The 25,338-nt window shown below is 51.6% G+C and overlaps 1 protein-coding gene across 5 annotated transcripts in view; it reads left to right on the plus strand.

The window, feature by feature from the left end:
- Window positions 1-11,694: 11,694 nt before the first annotated feature.
- CAND2 (cullin associated and neddylation dissociated 2 (putative)) overlaps window positions 11,695-25,338 on the plus strand; it is a 29,236-nt gene continuing 15,592 nt past the window's right edge. For 3 of the 5 annotated variants that reach the window (XM_067755530.1, XM_067755532.1, XM_067755533.1), the window contains exons 1-8: window positions 11,725-11,850; window positions 15,797-15,912; window positions 16,810-16,953; window positions 19,930-20,084; window positions 20,791-20,914; window positions 22,846-23,111; window positions 24,373-24,478; window positions 24,660-24,802. In XM_067755530.1, the coding sequence (XP_067611631.1) occupies window positions 15,809-15,912; window positions 16,810-16,953; window positions 19,930-20,084; window positions 20,791-20,914; window positions 22,846-23,111; window positions 24,373-24,478; window positions 24,660-24,802 (1,042 nt within the window). In that variant the 5' untranslated portion in view covers window positions 11,725-11,850; window positions 15,797-15,808. Of the gene's footprint in view, window positions 11,851-15,796; window positions 15,913-16,809; window positions 16,954-19,929; window positions 20,085-20,790; window positions 20,915-22,845; window positions 23,112-24,372; window positions 24,479-24,659; window positions 24,803-25,338 lie in introns of all 5 variants that reach the window. The other 2 variants (XM_067755531.1, XM_067755534.1) reach the window with 1 other exon arrangement.

The following is a 25,338-nucleotide window of genomic DNA, read 5'->3' on the forward strand; positions in this document are numbered from 1 at the left end:
GCGCCCACGCTCAGCCGGGGGGCCCTCCTTCCTGCGGTGCTGTAGGCGCCAGGCCTTCCTGTCTGACTTGACTCCCCCCCGGATGTGCCAGGAGGGCAGATGGGGCGGCTGCAGACCCCAACCCGCCCCGGGCCGGGGCCATGCCCTCTGACTTCAGGGGTGGTTACGTGGGGGCAGTCGTACCACCCTGACGGTGCCAGGCTCTGGGCGGGGAAGAGGTGGCGTGTCCCAGATGCTCCCCACCCGCCTGGGTGAGGCCGACTCAGGGCCCAGCCATGTGGGCCAACCGGATGCTCCCCCAGAGGAGTGAGGTGGGGCTGGCAGCATAAGAGGAGGCCCTGGGGCTCAGGGCTGGGTGGGGGGACTCCTGTGGGTGGGACTGGCAGTGCCCTCTCCTGGTGAGGAAACTGGGCAAAGGCTAGAACATCCACTGCCTTGTGGATCCCAACAGGGTAGGGGGTGGGGACTGACCTCTCAAAGCTGAGGCCGGTCCTCTCACTCATCTCTCAAACATTCTGGAAGCAGGACAGTAAACAAGTCCTGCACTGCCATGGGGAGCACCCTGAGGGAGACAGGCCACGACAGCCCCCATGCGGGCAAGGCCCAGGGAGTGATGGGTTCCCAGGAGGGCTTCCTGGAAGAGGAGTCATCTAAGCTCAGGAGTCATCCTTGGAGTCATCCTTGACCCTTTGCTCTCTCATACTCTGGTTCTGACCTATCTGGAAAACCCTGTTGTCCCCACCTTCATCATATACTGTATCCAGCCTCTTTGTTCCATCGGCTTGGCAACCACCCTGGTCTGGCCACCACATCACTAGTCTCTATGCTCCTGTCTGTTCTCATCATGGCAACCAGAGGGATCTGGTTAAAACTCAAGTCAGCTCATGTCCCTCCTCTGCTCAGCACCCTCCCAGGGTTCACACCTCACTCACTCCCGTATTTACACAGCCCTGTATGATGTGCCACTCACTCCTTGTTCTCTCTGATCTTGATTTCTATGACTTCCTCTCTCCCTCTGCCCCAGCCACCCAGGAATGTGCCCCAAACACTCCAGTCAGGCTTCCTCCTCAGGGCCTTTGCACTGGCTGTTCCCTCTGCCTAGAATGCTTTTCCCTAGACAGCCACCTGGCTCCTTCCCTCACTTTTTCAGGTCTCTCTACTCAAATGTCACCTTCTCCAAGAAGCCTTCCCTGACACCCTGTATACAGTAGTAACCGCCTGCACCACCTTTCCCTCGCATCCTGCTTTACTGCTCACTGTCTGACACACCGTATATTTTCTTGTTATGCATATTTCCTTCTTATGTATTGGTTTGTTCCAGGATGTGGGACAGTGTCCAACACATAGTAGGTGCTCAATAAATTTTGTTGAATGAGTGACCTGAAAGGGTAGCCCAAGATGCGTTCCAAGGGTATTTGAGGCAGAGGGAACCAAGTGTGGAAAGGTTTAGAGGTAACAGGCACTACTGTGTTGAGGATCTGTGAATAATTCAGTACAGCAGGAGAGTGGGGGGCTTGGGGGCTGGAGGAGGGGAGAAGGGAAAGCAAGAGAGGCCTCAGAAGCCAGACCAAGGAGGCCGGACCTTATCATGAGGGTGATAGGGACACGATCAAACCTTACGTTTCAGCCAATGATTTGGCTGCCGTACTGTGGACTGGCAGGCAAGACATGAGGGGCAGGAACCTGGTAAGCATGAGCCGTGGCAGGGCAGCTGAGTACTAGGAACAAGGTCACTGCGCTGTCCAAAACAGTAGCCACCAGCCACGTGTGGTTACGGAGCCCTTGAAATGTGCTGGTCAGAATTGAGGTGTACTGTAAGTGTAAAAGACACACTGGATTTCCAAGTCTTGGCACGAGAAGAAAGAATACACAATAGCTCCTTAATAACTTTTGTACTGATCACCTGTTAAAAAGATAATATTTGAATATAGTTGGGTTAAACTATATTATTAAAATTAGTTTCACCTGCTTCTTTTTGCTATTTTTAATGATGCTACTGGAAATTTTTTTTTAATTTTGTACACAGAGCTCACAATATATGTCTATTGGACACTGTCGATTTAGAGGGTAGAATGGACAGGGCTTGGTGGCTATGGGCTGTGCAGGTGAGGGAGACCTTTGGTCTAATTGCAAGTCTCCTCTCCCCTCCAATTGCTCCTTTTTGATGAGATCATGCAGGCCAGAGGCATAGAGAATGAGCCACAGAGGAGAGCCAGGAGGGTTAGTTTTCATTGCAACATAAGCACACACACACAAGTCATATCTTCACAGTAAAAACTATCTAGAAATGAAATAGGTTGACAGAATAGGCAATGAGACCTCCATCCCTGGAAGCAGAAACTTGAGAACCACCATTACACAAGGGAAAGGAAGTTGAGCTAATTAGCTATTCTCAAAGTGTGGGTCCTGGACCAGCAGTATCAGCATCACCTGGAAACTAGAAATGCAAATTCTCGAGTCCCACCCTAGTCCTAATGAATCAGAAACTCTGGAGGTGGGACCGCAATTTGTATTTTAACAGCCCCCCCACCCCCACCCCGTGGTGATTCTAATGCTTGTACATGTTTAAGAACCACTGGTCTAAATAATACTTCCTACCACTTAAAGGTTTCAGTGACGGGCACATAGTAGGTGCTCATAAGACCCAGTCATGACCTTGTGTTTGCCTCCTTCTAGTCCCAGGTTAGGGTACTTCCCTTCTCTGAGCAAATAGGAGTTCACCTCCTGCAGCATCTGGCACAGGGTGGAGGCACAATCTCAGGGCATTTCCTACCTCTCTGCCATGGGCGGATCTCCAGGGCCACGACAGAGCTGCCAGAGGCGCAAGGCAGGTCCAGCTCAGCTCCATCCTGAGGTGACCTCACTGCCCTGCATGTGTATGTGTGTGGGGGGTGATTCATGGGGCAAAATCCCACCATCCTGTGGCCACAGCTGACAGCCCCAGGGAGCCAGCTCAGCAGCTGAGTGTGGCCTCTGGCTTCCCTGCATTCTAGAACTGACAGCCAGGGGGGCCCCCCTGACTCAGCAGGCATGTGAATTCTGGAGGCAACAGTTACACAGCTTGGCCTCAGTCTCCACATCCATAAAAATGGGGAGACAGCAGTCCCAATCCATGGTGAGATTATTTGTATGAAGTACTCGGGGCAGTGCCTGGACACAGTCGGCCCTCCCCAGGCCTTGACACTCTTGTGATGAGGCCCTGGGATCCCTCAGGCTGATGGGAACTCCCCAGAGACTTCTTGGGTCTGAGAATGATACCCTGTGGGTGTAGAGGGCAAAGAATATGCCCCTACTATGAGCACCCTGGAGCCTGGTTCTTGACATGAGTTTTTACTTACTCAGCAAATGGATGCCTCTGAGGGCAGGGCCTGTCTTAACCACATTAAAACATTTATTAAATGAATGCTCTAAATCAGGGACTATCGCCCATTTCATGGATGAGAAAAGTGAGAATCAGAGGGGTGAATGATTGCTCAAGGTGATGTAACTGGGATGTGGCTAAGTCAGGACTTGAATCCCGGTTTCCTTGACTTCAAAGGCAGGACTTTTTTCACCCCTCCATGGAGAAACTCCAACCTAACCTCATTTAGAAGCCCCTGTATGTGTCATTTAAATCCATGTTTGAAGAGGTAGCCTCTGGCCTAGATTGGACTCTTTGCCACTCCATATTCTTTGGGAAACAATGGCTGTATCTGATGCAATTTGAGATGGAGTTTAAAATATTCCTAAATCTAGATTAAGCCTGACTCACCCTGGGCCTCTGGATCTCAGTGGTTTCAACTGTTGGTTCTAAGGAAAACCTCTGCAGCTGAAGGCAGAAGTTGGACCTGGTCACCCTGAAAGTCCTCTGACTCTCAGATGCCAGTGCCTCAATGCCTCTTCTAAAGAACAAGGACTAAAGTTAAATTTTTTTTAAAAAGGGGGGGTGGCGGGGAAAAGGTCAACCCTAGCTCATTCTGACAAATGCAAAATGAGGGTTCAGACTCAATTTAAGTGGCTTTCAAACTTCCTTTTTCTTTTTTTAAGCAGAAAGATCCTTTTAACAAATAAAATTTAAGACGTTCTAGAGGATCAGAATGGACTTCTTTCTAGTTCAAGTGGGGATCTTGGGGCTATTGATGGAAGCACTGCTCAGCATCACCTTGCAGGCAGCCACTGGAGTGCCCACTGAGAACCCAAAGGCTCCAGGGAACCCAGTTTGACAACCACTGGAGGGCAGCAATGCAAACTATCCCTGGAAATCTCTTTGAGAGGGACAAATAGGTCCAGAAAATATTCCCTTTGGTTTCTAGGGGAAACTACCTCTGCTTGACCACATTTACTTAAAATTAAACTTTTTGAGATAATTATTTGAGATCACCACATGCAGTTTTAAGAAAGAACACAGAGACCCCCATGGACTCTTTCCCAAGCTTCACCCAATGGGAACATCTTGAAAAACTATAGTACAATTTCCCAACCACGATATTGACACTGATACCATCAAAATACAGAACATTTCCATCACCACAAGGACCCCTCATGCTGCCCTTTTATAGGCACACCCACTTTCCTTCTCACTCCTCCCCTCCCTGATCCCCGGCAACCACTAATCTCTTCTCTATTTCTATAGTTTTATTTCAAGAAAGTTATGGGAAAGGAACCATACCGTTTGTAACCTTTTGCGATTGGCTTTTTTCACTCGGCGTTAATTCTCTGTAGATTCATCCAGGCTGTTGGATCAGCAGCCTGTTCCTTCTCATTGCTGAGTAATACTCCATGGCACACAGGTAGGGCCCACCCCACCCAGGGCTGCTGGGCCCGGTACAGAGGTCAACAGGGAACCTGGCCTCATCTTGAGGGCCTACTGTGAGCTAGCTTGAGTCCAGCACACAGCGGGAGGTTTTAAGAAGGGGTAGGATGCACTCCTGTCTCCATGCCCCTTGTAGCCCATCCAGGAAGCAAAACATGTGAAGTGCCACAGTTGTGGAATTCAGAGCCAAGTGAATTTCGTGAACACGCTTCTGACAAACTAATTGCCAACAGACATCTTTGACACGATCTGGGAAACCTGAATATGGACTAAATATTAGATTATTTATGGGTTTTTGTTATTTTTGTTAGGTGTGACGCTGGCACAGCAGTTATGTAAAAATACCATCCGTTGGCGTGGCAGGCTGAAGCGATTACTGGTGACAGGACATTGCGTTTGGTATTTGCTTTAAGCACTCCAGCCTCGGGAAAAATGGGGGAGGGGGAGAGAGGAAGCACGACTGACCAACATTGACAGTAGCGGAAGCTGGGTGATTCGTACGTTGGAATTCATTATATTGTTCTTCCTACTTCTGTGTACGTTAGGATATTTCCATTTAAAAAAAGTCTTGGAGCATGCTGTGTTACTGGACTTACATTCCACATCTGGAGAGAGGCGGTCTTGTCCTACCATAGTGTCTGGACTGTGGTTTCCATTGCTTTGCTTGAAGCCAGTATTTAGCGACCAGACACCAGGAGACTCCTGGCTGGAACTGCTGTTGTGGAATCTCCCACTTTGGATTGTATCAGCCTTGGTCATCCCGTTCTAGTGCTGTCTGGTTTGCAAGTATAGTTCTGTTCTTGAGGAGGTGTCACGAATCTCTGTAAATAAATGTGTAAGTTGTTAACCTTTATGATGAATAGAAAGAATGGAAGAAAGAGAGGGAGGGAGAAAAGAAGAAGGGAGGAAGGAAGTAGGGAGGGAGGGAGATTTTTTTAAAAGGCTCTTGAGAGCATCTTGAGATGCAAGACCCAAATGTTTGAAACGGGCTCACCTGTGCTGGAAGGACACAGAGCCTTCAGCTTGGGAATTCTCCTAAAAGCTTGGGCAGTGACTCACCTGTGAGCGATGTCTGACCGGACTCAAGCCTGGGCAGATGTCACAGGACGCATCTGTCCTGTAGGCATGAGGGGCAGACCCAGGGCACCTGATGATGGAGCCTGAGATTGTGAGTATACAGGCATTCGTGTCTGGAACACTGGCCCGGTTCTCTGCCTGGAGGATGTACTGCTCCTCAAGGCCTGGCTCACACGTCCCATCCCTCTCCTCTGTGTCCCCACAATCCTTCCCTCGACCATCATACATCAGCATATGTCTCCCCTACAAGGTGTAACGATAATAAAAACAACCAATAGCTACCATTCGCTGCAGGTTTGCCATGTGCCAGGCATTCTGCCAAGAGCTTTGCCTTATTGGGTGGGTGCTATTATTTCCATTTTATAGATGTGGAAACTGAGGCTCAGAGGGACTGAGTCACTTGCCCGAGGCCCCACAGCTAGAGGTGACTCAAATTCAGCTCTGTCTTCTCACTAAGTAGTTGTTCTTAACCACATCCCTGATCAGCTTTCCTCTATACCCCCCTGTGCTTAGCACATGGCCTGGCTCTTTGGTAAATGCTGACAGGAATACTCACTGCTTGGATCCTTGGCTCCCCCCACAGGCTGGGGGGCTGTCACCCTCTCCCAGCAACCTGCCTGCCTCGTTCACTCCTAAAAGATGTGATAGAACAAGAGTTCAAACTTGTTTGCTTCAAGCCACAAAAATCTTTCTCCATCCCAGAAAGAAGTGGTTTAGTATTACGAATAGCCCTCAAGTGGTTCAGTATTTTAAATAGCTGGGAGACCCCAATTTGAGTGCTGGCTCTAGCTGTGTGACCTCAGCCAAATCACTTAACCTCTCTGAGTCTCAGCTTCTTCATAGGTCAAATGGAGAGATCACCTGCCCCACACAGACAGCACCTGAGAGTACTAAGCAAGTGTTCCTTTTTTAGTTCTCCAGGAGGAGGCCAAAGGATTCCTTTAGTGCCCCTCTGAGGTGGACTGGCATCTCACAACTTGGAATACCAGGAGATGGGCAGAAGCCCTTGCTGAGGTCCAGACAGAAGAAGTGGGACCCAGAGGGAGCAGCCCAGCCTCTCACACGGCCGAGTGAGATGACTCCTGGGGCAGGGGCTGTTTCTTGGGGGGGAAGGGAGTAGTTCTGCTGCCTGGGCCTTCTCCTCAGGCAACACCTCAAGCCCTGGCCATGTACGAATGGGGAGAAGCATTTGCCAACAAATTCCATCTTCAGACCCCTGTGGGGCACCTCCTGGGGGGAGGGTCCAGGAATGAACCAGTCCTGCCCCCCATGCTAGGGGTATAGCAGGCACATGGCCACCGGAATAAAGACTACATTTCCCAGTGCCCTAATAGCTATGGGTGGCCAATGGGTTGTAAGTGAAGTATCAGCTTCTGAGAACTTTCCTTAAAACACATCTGGCAAATTGCCCCTTTTCTCTTCTCCTCAATCCAACTAGATGGAACGTCAGTGTGTGACAGGAGTCACAGTAGCAATATTTGACTATAAGATGATCTTGGGCAGTTTAGTTATAGTGAGAGCAGGAATCTAAACAGCAACAGGATAAGCCAGAAAACAAGGAACAATGTCTTCAAAGTGCTGAAAGAAAACATCAACTTAAAATCCTAAATCCACCTAAATATTTAAGAGCAAAGGCTTAATAAAGACATTGTCAGGCAAAAAACTGACAAAGTTTATCATTCCCAGATTCTTGCTCAAAGAACTTTCCTCATTCCCTAGATGAGGAAAAAAGAAATTGAATATGGAAGTAAAGAATCAAAGAAGGAATTGCTGGGCTTCCCTGGTGGCGCAGTAGTTGAGAGTCCGCCTACCGGTGCAGGGGACGTGGGTTCGTGCCCCGGTCCGGGAGGATCCCACATGCCACGGAGCGGCTGGGCCTGTGAGCCATGGCCGCTGAGCCTGCGCGCCCGAAGCCTGTGCTCCGCGACGGGAGAGGCCATGGCAGTGAGAGGCCCGCGAACCGCAAAAGAAGAGAAGGAATTGTTAGCAAAGAAATTGGTAAACATAGGTAAATCTAAGTAAGTGCTCTCTAAAATAATAATAAACAACTTGAGATGTATAAACAAAAGGTAGAATCCAAATTCATATTAAACAATAATACATATCAGACTGGAAATATTAGAGTTAAAGCATTCTAAGATCCTCATATTATTCAGGAGGAGGGTAGAGGTATTGATTAACTTACAAATTAAATTAAGTTATAAATGATTTAAATTACAAGTTTAAATTATTTTTAATAAATTATAAATTTAAATGTAATTTTTAAAAATTAATTTGTTGGTCTTCCCTGGTGGCGCAGTGGTTGAGAGTCCGCCTGCCGATACAGGGGATGCAGGTTCGTGCCCCGGTCCGGGAAGATCCCACATGCCACAGAGCGGCTAGGCCCGTGAGCCATGGCCGCTGAGCCTGCGCGTCCGGAGCCTGTGCTCCACAACGGGAGAGGCCACAACAGTGAGAGGCCCGCGTACCGCAAAAAAATAAATAAATAAAATAAATAATCAAGTTGTACTCTTAGGATTTTTGCACTTTGATGTATGTATGGTAGATTTCAATTTAAAAAAAACATTTTTAAACCTTTAAAAAAAGAAGAATATAAGTGAGGATAAAAGTCGACGAACCATATCAGTAATCACGACAAATATAAATGGAGCAGACTTGCCACTTCAACAAATTGGACTTCAAAAAATTTAATCTAGCCATCTCAGCTCACTGTAGCAAAGGTAAATTATTTTTTTTTAAGGTAAATTATTTTAAACTTCTAATTTTGATACAAATTATCAACTCAAATAAAGTGGCAGAAATAATACATAGAGTCCCATGTACCCTTCACCCAGGTTCTCCCAATGGTGACATCTTATATAACTGTACTACAATATCAAAGCCAGGAAATTGACACTGATACAGTACCATTAACTAGACTATCAGCCTTACTCCATTTTCACCATTTTTTACATGCATTCATTTGTATGCACAGTTTCTATGCATTTTAGCTCATGTATAGATTCATATAACCACCACCATCATCAAGATACAGAGCTGATACACCACCACAAGGAAATTACTTTGTGCTATAAACCTTTATATTTGTGGACATTTTAATAAATGATGCTGAGGCAACTGGGTAACCATTTGGAAAAAGTAAAATTAGATCCATATCTCCTACCATACAGAAGAATAACATATTTTTTAATTGCATGGCAAAAATCATCATAAAGTCAAAGACAACTGACAAACTGGGATAAAACGTTTGCAAAATATACCATATATAAATATACCACATATAAAGAAGACTTCACGATTGAGGACAGGACTTCCAGTTTTAACACCAACACACAAAGAGCTTGGAAGCCATCATTCCCATCCTTGCAACAAGAAAAGGCTGAACAAACTGAAAATCAACAACTTTTCTTAGACCCAACTGAGAAGTGAGGTCGAAGGGCAAACACCACCCCAAAATTTAAAGAGGCAGGAGAATCTAGAAAGTTACAGCTGAGATCTGCTTCCCTATAGCAAAAGCCACTGGAGCCATAAGCTGGTAGGAACACTTTTACCGCAATTTTGACAAACTGAGGGAGGCTGACTGGGAACTAGCGGGAGAGTGAGAAACTCCTGGGGCCACAGCCTTAAGGGAGCCCCCCACACTTTTGTGGGTTTTACCTCCAGGCACCTCACTAAGTTCTCATAATGAAGAGAGCTCCCCTCTGAGTTCTGAGAAGGAGAGGCAAAGAGTAACCTCTGCGAAATACACCCAGAGTGTTCTCCATAACAAAGGCCTACTCTGCAGGAAAAAAGTCTTTACAAATCCTTATCCCACCTGTTTTTGGTGATTATAAATAAAGCTGCGATGAACATTTATGTACAAGTATTAGTGTGAATGTATGCTTTCATTTTTCTTGGATAAATACCTCTGAGTGTAATTGCTGGGTCATATAATAAGCATACTTTATAAGAAACTGCCAAACTGTTTTCTAGAGTGGCTGTGTCATTATTTATTCTATTTCTGTAACATACCCAAATCTGTCCATTTCTTCCCACCTTCACCACTACTCCCCTCATGCAGCCCCCATCACACTTGACTGCACGACTGCTCAGCAGTCACAGGGGTCTTTCCAAAACACCAATCATGTCACCTCCTTGCTTAATGCCCTTCAGTGGCTCCCTAGAGATTTGACATAAAATCCTAACTAACTCCTCAGCTTGGCCTGAAAGGCTGCAAATGATCTGGCTCCTGCCCACCTCTCTGACCTCACTTCCTCCTATACTTGTTCACACCTCAGGACCTTTGCACTTGCTGTTCTCTCTGTCTGAGGAGCTCTTCCTGCAAAACTTTGCCCAGCTGCCTCCTTTCCTCTGTTCAGGCCTTAGCCCAAATGTCTCTTCCTGAAAAAAGGCCCTCCCTGAGTAACATGGCTAAAGTTGCCCCTTCACACCCAGGCACTCTCTATGCTCTCACCCTCTTTTGTTTTCTGTATAGCTCTTATTTTCCTTATCTAATCACTTACTTCGTTAATGCTCACATCCTCCATTAGAATGTATGGTCCCCAAGGGGCAGAGGCTGTGTGTGTCTAGTCCCCTGCTGTGTCCCTACTGTCCAGAAATGCACTGTCCACTATGGTAGCCACTAGCTGTAGGTGGCTCTTTAAAGTTAATTAAAAGTAAATAGAAATAAGTATTCCATTCCTCAATCATACTAAGTCACATTTAATTTAAGCCACATTTCAAGTGCTCCATAGCCACATGTGACTGATGGTCACCATAATGGACAGTGCAGATGTATAAAATCTCCAACATTGCAGAAAGTTCTGTTGGACAGTGCTACTCTAGAGCCCAGGAACCCATAATAACTGGTACCCAAGAAGTGTGTTATAAAATAAAGATTAATTTTATCCCTATCTTATGGGTGAGAAGAACATAGCTCAGAGAGGCTGTGTCATTATCCCAAGTCCACACAGCCAGGAAGCAGCCTGGCAGGGATTTGAACCCAGGATTGTCTTGCACATGCGACTCACTTTCCCAAGAGCCAGCAGCCTCCTGGCTGTTTGGAGAAGTTCTGCCACTCTCCTCGTCCTCCTACAGATTCTCCCACCCTGAGCTTGTACCTACATGGGGAGAAACTGTGCACAGCTTCATTCTGGGTAAGAACTGTTGCCCAGTCTGGGGTCAGTCCTGATTCCATCCCAGATTCACTGGCCGTGTGACCTGCAGCAAGTCCCTTTGCCTCTCTGGGCCTCAGCTGTGTAGCTATAAAATGAGGAAACTGGCCGTGATGTCCTGAGGGTTGGAGGTGGCAGGCAGGAGGCCTGGGGCGATAGGGTACACTCCATATCCTGTCTGGCTTTGGGGTGGACCGCATGCGGAGCAGGGTGGAGGTGGAAGTGCTTTGGTTGGCTTGACCTACAATAGCAGCTCCTGTTCCTTGAATGCCTACAGATGACAAAGCTGAGGCTTACAGAGGTCAAGTAACTTGGCTAAGGCCTCACAGCAGCAGAACTGACGGAGGTGGGGTTCGAACCTGAGACTCTCTGTTACCATGCCTGTGTCTCGCGAGCAGGGTTGAGGCCCACAGGAATCATAGGGAGAGGCTGTCCGGTGATAGGTGGTGAGCTTCACGTCTGTGGGAGTGTGCAAGCCGGTGATGGGCCGTCTGCAGGGCTGGCGCCAAGCCGAGACCACAGAGCTACTGGCGGGCCCCTCCCGCCAACCGCCTCCCGCCTCCCGCCAACCGCCTCCCGTCTCCCGCCTCCCGCCTCCCGCCTCCCGCAGCGGCGGCCAAGGCAGAGGCGAGCGCTGCGCCGCGGGGCGGGGCGGGGCGGGGGCGGCTATTTCTGTTAGCTGAGCACAGCCCGCGTGCGGCGGGGGAGGGGGCCGCGCCGCCATATTCCTTCCCGTTGGCGGCCCCGCGGCGCAGCCACCATGAGCACCGCCGCCTTCCACATCTCCAGCCTCTTGGAGAAGATGACGTCCAGCGACAAGGACTTCAGGTGCGCCCGCTGCCCGGCCCCCGCCTCTCCGCCCCGCCCTGAACCCCCGGCCTTCCCCTCCCGGAGCGCCGGCCCTCCCCCGGGACCCTGCAGCCACCATCTCTGCTCCTCGCAGCGGGCTCCACTCCTGCCCCCGAGACGCCCCCTCCCCGCCTCTGCGCCCGGCGGAAGCTCGGGCTGAGTTCTCCGCGGATTGCTTGCCCTGTCCTCTCCGGGACTCCAGCCCAGCTGCGTCTCCCACCGTGCAAACTTCAGCCCCTGCCTGCCGTCCCGCGTCTGAGCCGCAGCTTGCCCCTCTGCACGCTTCCTCTGCCTCTCCTCTCTCCGCTTATGCCCAGCCCGCATCTCTCCCCGCATTTGATGGGCCCTGGCCCTCCTCTTCAACCCCCACTGAAACCCTCGGCCTCTCCTTGGGGAACCCAGCGCCTGCCTCTTTTTCTCCGCATTGAAACTCGCTCCCCTCCCAGGACTACAAACCCAGTGCTGACTTTTTCACTCGTACCCTCAGCTCTGCACTCTTCTCAACATCACCCCACGCCTCCTCCCCGCACTTCATAGGGGTACTCTTTCCCCGCCTCCCGGGTTTGCTCTGACACCAGCTGAGGGAGGGGGCTGGGCTGAGTGGCTTAGCGGACAGAGGTAGGTGATGGTTCTGGTGGGGGCTTATAGGTTTTGTGGGCCACTCCCTTTCTGGCCCAGTCCCCTCCTCCTCAGGGGAAACTGAGGCCCAGAGAGGGAAAAGGACTGGTCCATAACCACACAGCCAGTTCTGTGCTGTAAGGAGTCCTCAGAGAGAATATAGACCGTTGAACATTCTGTCACTTTACTCCCCCCCCCCCATTTTACAGATAAGAAGAGTGAGGCTCAGAGGCGAGAAGGGCCCAGGTGCAGTCACAAAGCTAGGAAGTGGAGAATCGAGGTGCACAGCCAGGCCAGTCTAACACAGAGGATGAGATCTCAGCAAGGCCCCCTGACAGCTAAGGATACCCAGGCCCTGCCCTCCTGGTCTGACCCCTGCCTTCGGCAGTTTATTCCTCAGCACCGCTCAAGAGGCCCCGCTTTAGTAGAGCCTCTGAGCCACAGTCCTGGGTTCGGATCCTGCCTCCGGCCACTTACTGGTTGTGTGACTGTGGATAAGCTGCTTAACCCCTCTGAGCCTCAGCTTCTGTTTCTGTGAAATGAGGGTAATAACAGAACCCACCTAGAGGGTTGGTGTGAAGATGAAATGAGTTAATACATGCGGGATGCTTAGATTAGTGTCTGGCACCAGGTAAGCGCTTAATAGATTGACACTGTTGTGATTTTGGGCACATCAGAAATCTGCCAGTCCCCTCCCCTGTCTGGGCCTTTACCTGGAAGTTCTTTGTCTGCCTCGTCATTTCCCCCCTTCACCAGGCTAGCTGCTACTCAGTTGTCACCTCTTTGGGATGCCTCCTGATACCCAGGCAGGGTTAGGCACCTCCCCCGGCCCATATTTCTGCTGCATAACTTTTTAAGCCTGGGAGACCCAGAGCTCCTGGACCTCTGGACTGTGCAGTCTCCTTTTGTGTCCAGAGCATGTTCTGGGTACACAGGTGATGCTCAGTGAATGTTTTCTGTGTCCCAGGCTCCCTGCTGTCCAGTGTAATCTCATTCAGTCTTCCTGTCTGCCTGGGTGGTAGTGATCGTTCTTCCTGTTCCTTAGAGGCTTGGAGAGGTGAAGTGACTTGCCCGAGGTCACACAGCCGGCCAGTCACCGAAGGGATTTGCACCACTGTCTAGGCCCTCAGGTCCAGGCTCCAGGAGAGGGAATTGGCCCTGCCAACTGGAGCCTGAGAAGCCCTTCCAGTCTGCTCTGCCAGCGGCCCTGAGAACACTTAAAACCACCCCAAGCATATGAGGATGATATCTATTTTTAAAGTCCAAATACCAGGGGGCCTGACCAGCTGTCCAGGCACCCATGTGGCTGAGTATTTCAGTTGAGTTGCCTCTAGGGTTTCTCTGGAATGAAACTGAGACTGTGTCCTCTAGCTCCTGGAGGTGGACGGTGACTGCAGGTGGGAGTCCCAGGCAGGTGGAGGAAGCCTTCGATCCCTGTTGTTCTGCGCCCCCACTCTGTGGGCAGGCGGCTGCTCTACTCCCACTCAGACTTCAACAGTGAAATGGGTAAATTGAGGGGTCTTGCAGGAATTCCTACATCATTTATTGAAAACATAGTAGTATTGGTTGAGGAGCCAGGAGACCTGACCAGTGTGCTTCTTTTCCCAACTTGCTGTGTGTACTGGGTGGTTCATGCAACCTCTCTGAGCCTAGTTGCCTCATCTGCCTCATGCCAAAAGCTGCTTGTCCTAGTAAAACTTTCCAAAGGTGTTACAAAGTGGGGCAAAGAAAATTCCCATTTTATAAATGGAAAAATTGAGGCTGAGAGGAGTCAGTTGTTCAGGGTCACCCAGGTGATAAGTATATGGCTAGTATATTAACTTAAAGCCAAACTTCGGTGCCCACACTCTTATCTACCAAATGATACCCTTTCCTGTATACGCCCCCTTTACGACCGCCACACACATATACACATATATGTGAGAGCTGTGTTTGCAGGAACTCTGGGGTGTCAGAAGTGCTGGGGAGTATTTCAGAAGGATTAGTTTCTGAGTTTGGATTTCCACACAGCTGGTTGGCTCTGAGCCCTGTTAGGGGCTGGTCCTAACCCTCCTTCCCCTTCTGCCCTTACCCTGCCCCCTCAGGGCCTCTTTGGACCTGTTTGCTGGGCCTGGAGTCCCAGAGATGAACTGACAGGCCTCTGTGAGTTCACAGTTCAACAGGGGAGACACTGGTGACCAAGCTTGCAGTGCAGTGTGAGAGATGCTATAATAGAGGGGTGCAGAGTATCTGAGAGGGTCCTATCCAGGGGGACCAAGTGTGCTTAGAGATTGTGGGTGGAGGATAGGGCAGGGTGATGAGAGGAGTCTTCCCTGAGACTAGGACATTTTGAGCTGGGCCCTTGACAGGTGAATGGGAGTTCAGTAGGTGGAGAAGAAAGAGAGAGACAGGAGGCCCATCTTGGGCAAAGGAGTCCATCCCTTGGGTTGCCAGGCTGAGCTGGGTCTCCATGGACTGCAGCAGAAACTCAGCTTCAAGGCCCTGCCTGCCTTCTCTGAACATCCCTTCAGCAGGACAGACTTAGGAGTGCGTGTGGCTACCCCTGGCCTTGTCCTGGCTCAGATCCAAACCTCATCCTTCATCTTACCTTGGCTGCTTGTCCTGAGGTGGCCAGGCCCACAGGTGGGGATGGTCAGCCCTGCCACCCCCTCCTTGCCTCCAGCCCAGCCTCCTTTCTTCTCTCAGGCTTGAGGCTTATCCCAGCTGTTAAAAATAAACAGCTGTGACACCCACAAGTGCCCTCCTGCCTAAGGGGCCCTAGGGGCCACTGTGACATCCAGCAGCAGGTCTGAGCCTGCAGAGATGAGGCTGGAATCTCACTGTGACCGATTTTGCCATAGCAGGCTTGGTGGGGCAGGGGGAGCGGGTTCTTGGTTGACTCGCTCAAGCTAGAAAGCAAGGCTGGTGTGAAGAGGCCTGGTTGGGGAGCAAAAGCTGGACGCTTTCTTTGGGGCCGCCACTCTCTGATGCGGACTTCACAGCATCTCTCCTCTCTGCTGTCAAGTGCCTGCAGGAGCCAGTAAACGGCTGCAGTGGGCCTGGGGAGAACCTGCTGACCTGGGGAGTGTGCATCTACCTACAGCGGGCAGCCGCCACTGCCTCGAGCCAGTTATAGTCACCAGAGACTGTTGGCCCAGCTGTATTCAAATATTCTGTTTTCAAGAGAATCTGGAAATCAGTACTTTTATGTCAACTCTTCTAATTTTTAAATGTCAATAAATAATTCAAATTTTCGAAGAACATTTGCCAGGTGGACACAGCCGAGGGCTGCCAGTTTAAGACTGCTCTCCCCTCCTGATCTTGGCAGGAATGGTGCTCCATGTTGCCACGGCAGCCCCAGCTCTCCGTGACCTTCCAGCTCAGACTCCACTGCAATTTCAAATGCCGGGGACAGGGCATCCGGCCACACGGATCTGCCCAGCTGTGAGTGGGTGGTCCTTGACGCTGATGCCCACCCTGGGTCTGCGAGCTGTGGCTGGGGACTGCTCAGCCGTTGCCATCTATGTCTAAGATATGCCTGTTGCCCGTCAACCTGGCCTGGGGCGTTAGTTCTCAGAGTGTGGTCCCCGCCCCTCAGCCTCATCTGGGAACTTGTTAGAAATGCATAATTTGGGGCCCCAGCTCAGACTTTCTGATTCAGAAACCCTGGGGCCCAGCAGCACTTGGCAAGCCCTGCAGGTGATTCTGATGCTGGCCACGGTTTGAGACCCGCTGGTGTGAGGGCAGGGCTGAGTGATTCTTTGAGGTCAGGTGGGCTGGACGGGGCTCGTCGTCCTCCACCTGTCAGGTAGAGAGGCTTCCTGCTGACACCTGACTCGGTTGCAAGGTTTGTGTTCGACCTTCTAGCCCGAATGAGACGCGAATGACGTGACATTATAATCATGGCGGGACACCTCCTGAGTGCCCACTGTGTGCTAAGCACACCCCATACATTGTCTTCTTTTATCTTCCATACAGCCCCACAAGGCAGGTACCGTTCTCATCCCCACTTTTCAGACAGGTTAAATAAGGCTCAGAGAGGTGAAGTAACTTGCCCGAGTTCACAGTTGCATAAATGGCAGAAGCAGGAGCCATGTGCTTTGGAGGTCCTAAGCCTTTAGCTGGGATGCTGTGTGTCTGAGTCTGCCACCTTGGGCCAGTCGGTGTCTCACACACGCGTTGCCTTTTGGTAGCCCAACTGTGCCCACAGCCCAGATAATCTATTGCCCTTGACTGCCCCTGACCCTTTGTATCAAGGTCCGCTTCTGGGGAACTCTGAGGTACTGCCCATATCACCGGGGCCCAGGAGCTGCTCAGCAATCCTCCGTCCTCCCTGCCCAGGTTCATGGCTACCAGTGACCTGATGTCAGAGCTGCAGAAGGACTCCATCCAGCTGGATGAGGACAGCGAACGCAAGGTGGTAAAGATGCTTCTCAGGCTTCTGGAGGACAAGAACGGGGAGGTGCAGAACCTGGCGGTCAAGTGGTGAGTGTCGACCCTGGTGGTGATGGGAGGGTCCCTGACCCTTTGGGGTACAGCCTCTGAGAGAAGAATTGCTGAGCAACTGTTGGAGCCCCAGTGGAGCTGGACAGTGACTTGGTGTAGGTTGCCCCAGAAGTACACCCTGTGGCAAGGATTCAAGTGTAAGTTTACTAGGAAAGAGATCCCAGGAAACTAGGTAGGGGGGTAGAGAAGTGAGGCAGGGAAGGAAGAAACGCAATAAAGCATCACGCAGGTTTCTCCTGTGGGTGAGTGGAGCTTACCCCTGCTGGGGATCCCTGGCACACAGTGTAGGACATGCACCTTGGAGTGTTCGCACCTGCCAGCTTTCCTTGGTTGAGGGCTGCTCCTGGGGTAGGTGGAGCGTTATGCATTCCTTGGCATCTCCAGCCAGGGAAAGCCCTCAGGCACAGATGCAGGAGTTGGCAGCTGGAAGGTCAGGCTGGCATGCACAGGAGTGGTGGGGGTGAAAGAACGCGGCGGAGGTGGGCACATTTGCCATAGGCCTCATGAGGTGTCGTTCTGAGACCTTTGCCAGTTACCCCCAGAGCTGAAAAAGCAAGATGGGGTATGTGCAGGGCATGTGTGTGTGTGGCGGGGTAAGCAGGGGACTGAGGAATGGCGGGGGTCAACAGAATTGGGGCACTGCCTCTCAAACAGTACTCTGTGGGCTGGATCCAGGTGTTCTGGGTGGGTAGTGAATTTCAACTTGATCCCAAGAGCATAGGAATTCAGTAAAGAGTTTCATGCAGGAACAAGACGTGCTCAGCTTTGTGGTCTGGGAGCATCCCTCTAACGGTGGAATTGAGATCAGGTGGACTGGTTTCCTACTAGCAGAAGCAAAACCCCTTTTTATAACACGTGGTCTGAAATACTCTTTTCTTAGCACAAAATGAAATTCATGCATAATAGAATCTGCCTTTACACATGATTACAAAACAGCTTATATAATGCCTTAAACCGGAGCATAAAGGACAAATAGGAGGAACGTTGTTGATGGTAAAATAGTATGTGTTTCACTGTGTAAATGCTCAGGCACGTTGACGGTAGATGTGTAATGAAGTCGTGAGAAGCCTGCACCTGAGGTAGGCTTGCCAAGGCAGGAAGCAGGTGGAGACAGGTGTGGATGTTGGGGACTCAGCACAGGCAGCATTGATCTTACGAGATTTTCTGAAATGGTGACCGTGTCCCGGTAAAGTTTCCCAGGAAAATAAAGTACAGTCTTCCTTCGAGTTACCTGATAACTACATTTTTGGAAATTTTAGAGTATATTAAAATATTAATATTTTAATATATTAAAATAGTGCAGAAAAGTACTTTGTGTTTATATGTAAAATGAAATTAGGTTTTGGACTCAGATAATTATAGAAAGGCTTTTTACCTGTGTGAATGCCCAGTGGGATGTTAGAAACTCCAGCAGGACATGGAACATGGTTTTGCAATATTGTCTTTCTATTATCCCCGACCCCCCCACCCCAACCCCCCCTTCCCTCAATAAAAGGCAGAAGTGCCATCTCATTAGTTGTGATGAACATAACTAATAGAAGGCCCCCCCCAGTAAATATCCAAAACGCCCCTCAGGGCAGAATCACCCCTACTGAGAACCAGTGCTATAGAAGGTAGAGTGGAAAGACCTGTGATTACTTAGAGAAAGAAGTCAAGAGTTTGCAAAGTGGTGTGCACTGCGGCCACCTGGGACCCTTGTTTAAACTGTGTGCTCCCCACCCAGGGATTCTAATTCAGGAGTGGGCTGGGGCGGGCAGGTGAGGATATAGCACCCGGGAATCTGCATTCTAATGCGCACTGTCATCTGAGAACCACTCTTTTAGGTCAGAGGTTCTCAGCCTTGACTGCATGTTAGAATCACCTGGGGAATTAAAAAAAAAAAATCCCCAGCTCCAGGCCACACCTGAAACCAATTAACTGAGACACTCTGGGGCTGGCACCTGGGTAACAATTTCTTAAAAGGCCCCAGGTGATGGCAATGCCCACTTAAAGCTGAGAAGCAGTGTGGTGCAGTTTTTAAACTTTCACGTGCATTCGAATCACCTGGGGGTTTTGTTGACGCACAGATTCTAGTTCGGTAGCTGTCGGGTAGGACCTGAGCTGCTGCATCTCTGCATCTCCAGGTAGTGCTGATGATGCTGATCTGTGACCACACTAGGAGAAGCAAGCCTCTAAGGCAGGTTCTCAAAGTGTGGTCCCTGGACCGTCAGCATCTACTGCGAACTTGCTAGAAATGTAAATTCTCAAGCCCCATCTAGACCCCTTAAGTCTGAAAAGCTGGGGTGGGGCCCAACAATCTGTGTTGTGTGTGTGTTTTTTTTTTTTTTTTTTTTGGTTACGTTGGGTCTTCGTTGCTTCATGTGGGCTTTTTTTTCTAGCTGTGGCGAGCAGGGGCTACTCTTCGTTTGCAGTGCTTGAGCTTCTCATTGCAGTAGCTTCTCTTGTTGTGGAGCGCGGGCTCAGTAGTTGTTGCTCGCAGGCTCGGTAGTTGTGGCGCATGGGCTTAGTTGCTCTGCGGCATGTGGGATCTTCCCGGACCAGGGCTCGAACCCGTGTCCCCTGCATTGGCAGGCGGATTCTTAACCACTGTGCCACCAGGGAAGTCCCACAATCTGTGTTTTAACAAGTCCTCTAGGGGATTCTGATACACGCGCAAGTTTGAGAACCCTACTCTTGGGCATTCCTTGGTTTCCAGCTGAGGTTGCCGGGTTCGATGGTTTGGCCATATACTGAGATGTAAAACCCAAGAGGAGATGCAGGTTTGGGAGGTGCCAGGAATGATGTCGGCATACCCAGACGGTACCTTTCTTTCTGGCAAAATAGGAAGTCCCCTGTTGATCTGGGGCCTTTTCCTCAGCACATGTGGCCCCACAGACATGAGGGGATGTAAGGGGTAGCCCGACTCGAGCTGAGCCTGGGCTTTTGGACCTCCTCCCTCCCTCCCTCCATACTCAGCCTGGGTCCTCTGGTGGGCAAAGTGAAGGAGTACCAGGTGGAGACCATCGTGGATGCCCTCTGTGCCAACATGCGGTCAGACAAGGAGCAGCTCCGAGACGTCGCTGGCATCGGCCTCAAGACCGTCCTGTCGGAGCTCCCCCCTGCAGCCACAGGTACTCAGGTCTTAGGGACTCGGTGCTATTGCTATTTGTCCTGGTTTATGATTGAAGAAGCTGAGGCTCAGCGAGGTGAAAGGACTTACCCAAGGTCAGCAAGCTAATAAGTGGCAGAGAATTCAGACCCAGATCTGTTAAACTTCATGGCTCTGTTTCAGGGATGCTTTTAGCTGCAAGTAACGAAGTCTAACTAATGGCAGCTTGAAGAAGTAGGGGGTTACTTTTCTCACATAACTCTGAAGGGATCAGCCACTCCATTTTCACAGCCATTCAGAAGCTCATTTAGGACAGGGCTGAAGTCTCTACCCATGTCTCTTGCCCTTTATAAGAAAAGCACGTGTTTCCCCAGAAGACTTTGACCTGTATCTCAATGGCCAGAACATGGTCACCTGGCCTCTCCAAGCAGCAAAGGAGTCTAGGAAAGAAGTGCTTAACTTTTCCCACCTCCCCATGGGAAGGCAGAGGGCAAAGGGGTCAGGTGTGGGGTGAGCCAGCCAGCAGGTCCGCCCTTGGTTCTTTAGCTCCCCAGCTGTCTCCTTTAGTTCCATCTGACTCTGCGTCAAACCTTGGACCACGCCACCCCTGGCTTCCCTGGTCAGCAGGATTTGCGGGATGTGGGCTCAGGAACACAACCAGAGCAAAGGCCGACCACAGGTGGAGGCCAGCCCTGGGCCTCACCGCACCCACCTTGTGCTCTGTGCAGGCTCTGGCCTGGCCACCAGTGTGTGCCGGAAGATCACAGGCCAGCTCACCAGTGCCATCGCCCAGCAGGAGGACGTGGCTGTGCAGCTGGAAGCCCTGGACATCCTCTCTGACATGCTGAGCAGGTGCGGGAGGCCACCCTGGGCAAGGAGGACAGGGGGACAGGGAGGGTCTCAAAGTCACAGAGCCAGCACTTACTGTCCGCCAGTCCCTGTGCTAGGGCTCTTTAATCGTACCAGCAGTGTCCCAGGAGAACTCGTTTGTCACCATTTTCTGGGCTCTGAGAGGAGATGTGGCCTGTCTGCAGGCACAGTCAATAAATGGCAGAACCTAGGTGTTGAATTCAGGTCTCTCCATAGCTGGAGCCCACGTGTGTTCATCCTCTCCCTCGGCCCTTCTTTCTCTTTTTTTTCTTCTCTTGGATTAGTGTAGCTGGGCCTTGGTTTTAAATTGCACTGCACATTTTTAAAGTATTCATTCATTCAGCGTCTCAAGATTTGAGCACCTACTGGAAAAATGTCAGGTGCTGGACTAGTTCTGGGAATATGGAGTTGGCTGGGTCTTGGCGGCCCCTAAGGAAAAGCTCACAGGCACATAAATCTGTGAATGGAGTAAGAACAACAATACGGCTAAGAGCAGGGCCCGTAGGAGCTCAGAGGAGGAGCCCTTAACCCAGCTGGGGGATGGGGAACCTTCCTAGAGAGGGTCCAGCCAGCTGAGCCTTCAAGGGTGGGCAGGACTTGGCCAGGCGTGGGTGAGCCTAAGGGGGACCCCGTATGGGGGACCTGCCTTTGGCCCAGAGGGCAAAGACCAGAGAGACATGAGGTCCTGGGGGTTGTGTAAGGCAGTCATGGGGTGTCATGAGGAGGGGCTGGTGTGGAGAGATAAGGGCTGGGAAGGTGGGGCAGTTGACTAAAGATTCTACTGAAAGTGTGAGGGGCTCACGGAGGGGTTCTCGGCAGGCATGAGGAATGCCCTGGGTGTATTTGTGTGTTTTAGACTGATCTTTCTATGTGCAGAGTGCACGGAAGATGGGAGGGGGTTGAATGGGCAGGGAAACTGCTTAGAAGGCTTCTGCAGGCAGGTGAATTCAGGTTGTATTTAGGAGGTGGACTCCACAGTGCTTGGAGTGGATGAGAGGCAAAGACTCAAGGCTGACACCCAGGGGTCTGGCTTTCCTAACTGTGGGCACAGACACAGGGCCACTGGCCGTGTAGGTGCGCTCCAGGAGCAATGTCGGGGTGGGCGTGATGGTTTCCGTTTGGAACATGTTGAATTTGAGGTGCCTGGGAGGTACCCACTCAACCGAAAACTCCATAGGGCAGGACTGAGGGCCAGAGTCCGTCTTGCTCTCCCGAGTTTCCAGCCCAGGCCCTGTCACATAGTAGGTGAACACATAAATAAATGAAACCCAGGAGAGAGGTCTGGGCTGGACAGAGAGATATGGGAGGGTGAGGTCAATGTGTTGGTGTAGAGTGAGAGAAGAAAAGGTTTCAGGACACATATGGGACAGGAAAAGCACAGGCCTGGTTTGAAGGTGGGACAGAAGCTGCTGCAGGGGCTGCGTTCTATCTGTGCAGAAACCATTCTCTGGTGTTCCCTCTTGCCTTGAGCCCGGAGCTCAGCTTATCTAAAGGGCATTGGGGAGCCACTGAAGGAGTTAGGCAGAGGCACACTTTTTTATTTATTTATTTTTTTGCGGTACGCAGGCCTCTCACTGTTGTGGCCTCTCCCGCTGCGGAGCACAGGTTCCGGACGCGCAGGCTCAGCGGCCATGGCTCACGGGCCCAGCCGCTCCGCGGCATGTGGGATCTTCCCGGACCGGGGCACGAACCCGTGTCCCCTGCATTGGCAGGTGGACTCTAAACCACTGCGCCACCAGGGAAGCCCGAGGCACACTTTAGATCACTCTGGCCTCAGTGATGGGGAGGGTGAGGGTCCTTGGGTTGTCATAATGGGGGAGGCGGCCAGGCACCCATGGGGAGAGGGGAAGTGCCTGGCCCAGGCTGCCCGCCGGGTGGGCCTCGCCCGACACCCCTTCCTTCCGGCTCCCCAGGCTGGGCGCCCCGCTGGGCGCCTTCCACGCCAGCCTCCTGCACTGTCTGCTGCCGCAGCTGAGCAGTCCGCGCCTGGCCGTGCGCAAGCGGGCCGTTGGGGCGCTCGGCCATCTGGCGGCCGCCTGCAGCACCGACCTCTTCGTCGAGCTTGCTGACCACCTGCTGGACCGGCTGCCTGGCCCACGCGCGCCCGCGAGCCCCGCGGCGATCCGCACCCTGATCCAGTGCCTGGGCAGCGTTGGCCGCCAGGCAGGCCACCGCCTCGGTAAGGGGGCGGGGCCCCACGTAAGGGGGCGGGGCCGACTACCGGGATCCCGGGAGAGGGGCGGGACCTGGGCTGAGGGGGTGGGGCCCGGGTGAGCCACCTCTGGTTAGGGGGCGTGGTTGAGGTGGGGAGGGTCGGTGGCGGTGCTGAAGCGCCTGAAGAGGAAGAGGGCTCGAGAGGCAGCCAGGTGGGCCCTGAGCTCAACCTGCTTCTGAGCCCTACCCAGAGGCTCGCGAGGGTAATTATAAGTCATGCCTCCAAAGGGATGATGTATGTACAATAAACCGCACTACTTAAAGTGTACAATTCAGTGTGTTTTGACCTTTTCGCGCACTTGTGAAACTACCACCGCAATCAAGATGCACATTTCCATCACCCCCAAAAGTTTCCTTGTGCCTCTTTGCAGTCTATCTACCCTCTGCCCCACCCTAGGCAACCACTGACCTGCTTTCTGTCACCAGAGATGAGTTTTGTAGAAATGGAATCCTGCAATCAGTTTTGAATTTATTCTCAAACACCTTGGAGTTAGTTCGGGCTAGAACAGGGCAGTGTAAGTAGAGTGGCCACGGTCTGCCCTCCCTCCCCTCTGGCTCGCTCACTGCAGGGGACCTTAAAAGCGCACATGGAGGCCCCAGCCTGCAGTCCATACTCTGTCCACATCCCCCCAAACAGCAGCCACCCTCGGGAGCATGGACCTGGGCAAGAGAACTGCACAGGACCGGAAAGGTTCAGGGTAGGGAAGGGTACGGCTGGAGAAAAGCTAGGGCAGAGTCCGTATAAAGCCCCGGGGGCAGTGGGGGGGCCCCTCTTGCCTGGTTTGTAAGGGCAGTGCCTGCCTCCCCACTTTCCTTGCCCAGGTTTACAACCTAGCGCAGGAAATCAGGCAAGAACGTGAGTAATAGTTTCAACAACAGAAGCTACTTATTGAGTGCCTGCTTCGTGCCAGGACCTGGGTGGAGATCTTTACCTGAATCTTACTGTTAATCTTGACAAACTCTCTGGCTGGTAGGCGTTGTTATCCCTACTGTGAAGATGAGTGGTCTGAGGTTAAAGAATGTTGCGATGTGCCCAAGGTCCCATAGCTTATAGGGTGCTGAGTCAGGGCTAGAACCCACATCTGCTTGACTCTGAAGCCTCTGAGTAACTTTGCAGTGGCCAGGGCTGCAGGTGCAGGCACAGGCTGAATGCTGTGGGCTGGGGGAGCCCTGGAGATGGTCTGGCCTCATCTCACCTTGCCTCAGTGACCCACCTGGCCCTGCAGGGACCCATCTGGACCGACTGGTGCCCCTGGTGGAGGAGTTCTGCAACCTGGATGATGATGAGCTTCGGGAGTCCTGCCTCCAGGCATTCGAGGCCTTCCTGAGGAAGTAGGTGCAACAGGGGTGCTGGAAAACGGGGGCCCTGGGGTTTCTTTGAGAAGTTGGTGGGGATGGCGTGGGGGCAGGATGCTGGCCTCAAAGCAGTCAGGTCTCAGGACTCACCACTGGGCCCCATCCCCAACCCCGTCTTGCCTGGGTCCAGCAGAGCCTCCCGCATCCCACCCCACAGGTGCCCCAAGGAGATGGGCCCCCACGTGCCCAGCGTGACCAGCCTCTGTCTCCAGTACATAAAGCACGACCCCAACTATAACTATGACAGTGACGGGGAAGAGGAGCAGATGGAGACAGAGGACAGTGAGTTCAGTGAGCAGGGTGAGTGGCCAACTTGTCCTTGGGCTGGTGGGTGGAAATGGGTGCAGCCTTCCCGGGAATCCCCCAGCCAAAGACAGGGGCCACATCTGGTGCCCCCATCCTGATCCCAGCTCTTCCTCAGGCTCCAGCCCTGCCCTTGGAAATCTGGATCCTCTGTGGTACCCACACTCTCTGATTGCACAGATCACAAGATAGTAGTAATTGCTGTTGTTTATTGAGCATCTCCTGATGTCCTCTGTGCTATTTTCTTTTTAAATATTTATTTGTTTATTTTTGGCTGTGTCAGGTCTTAGTTGCGACACGCAGGATCTTTCATTGTGGCGCTCGGGCTTCTCTCTAGTTGTGGTGCGTGGGCTTAGTTGCCCCACGGCATGTGGGATCTTAGTTCCTCGACCAGGGATCGAATCCACGTCCCCCGCTTTGGAAGGTGGATTCTTAACCACTGGACTAGCAGGGAAGTCCCCTGAGTACTCTCTTATTTCATGTTCCTTATAATGACCCTAGGAAACGAGGTATTTATTATCATCCCCATATTT

The sequence above is a fragment of the Pseudorca crassidens genome, chromosome 10 (assembly GCF_039906515.1).
Source record: "Pseudorca crassidens isolate mPseCra1 chromosome 10, mPseCra1.hap1, whole genome shotgun sequence".
NCBI lineage: Eukaryota > Metazoa > Chordata > Mammalia > Artiodactyla > Delphinidae > Pseudorca > Pseudorca crassidens.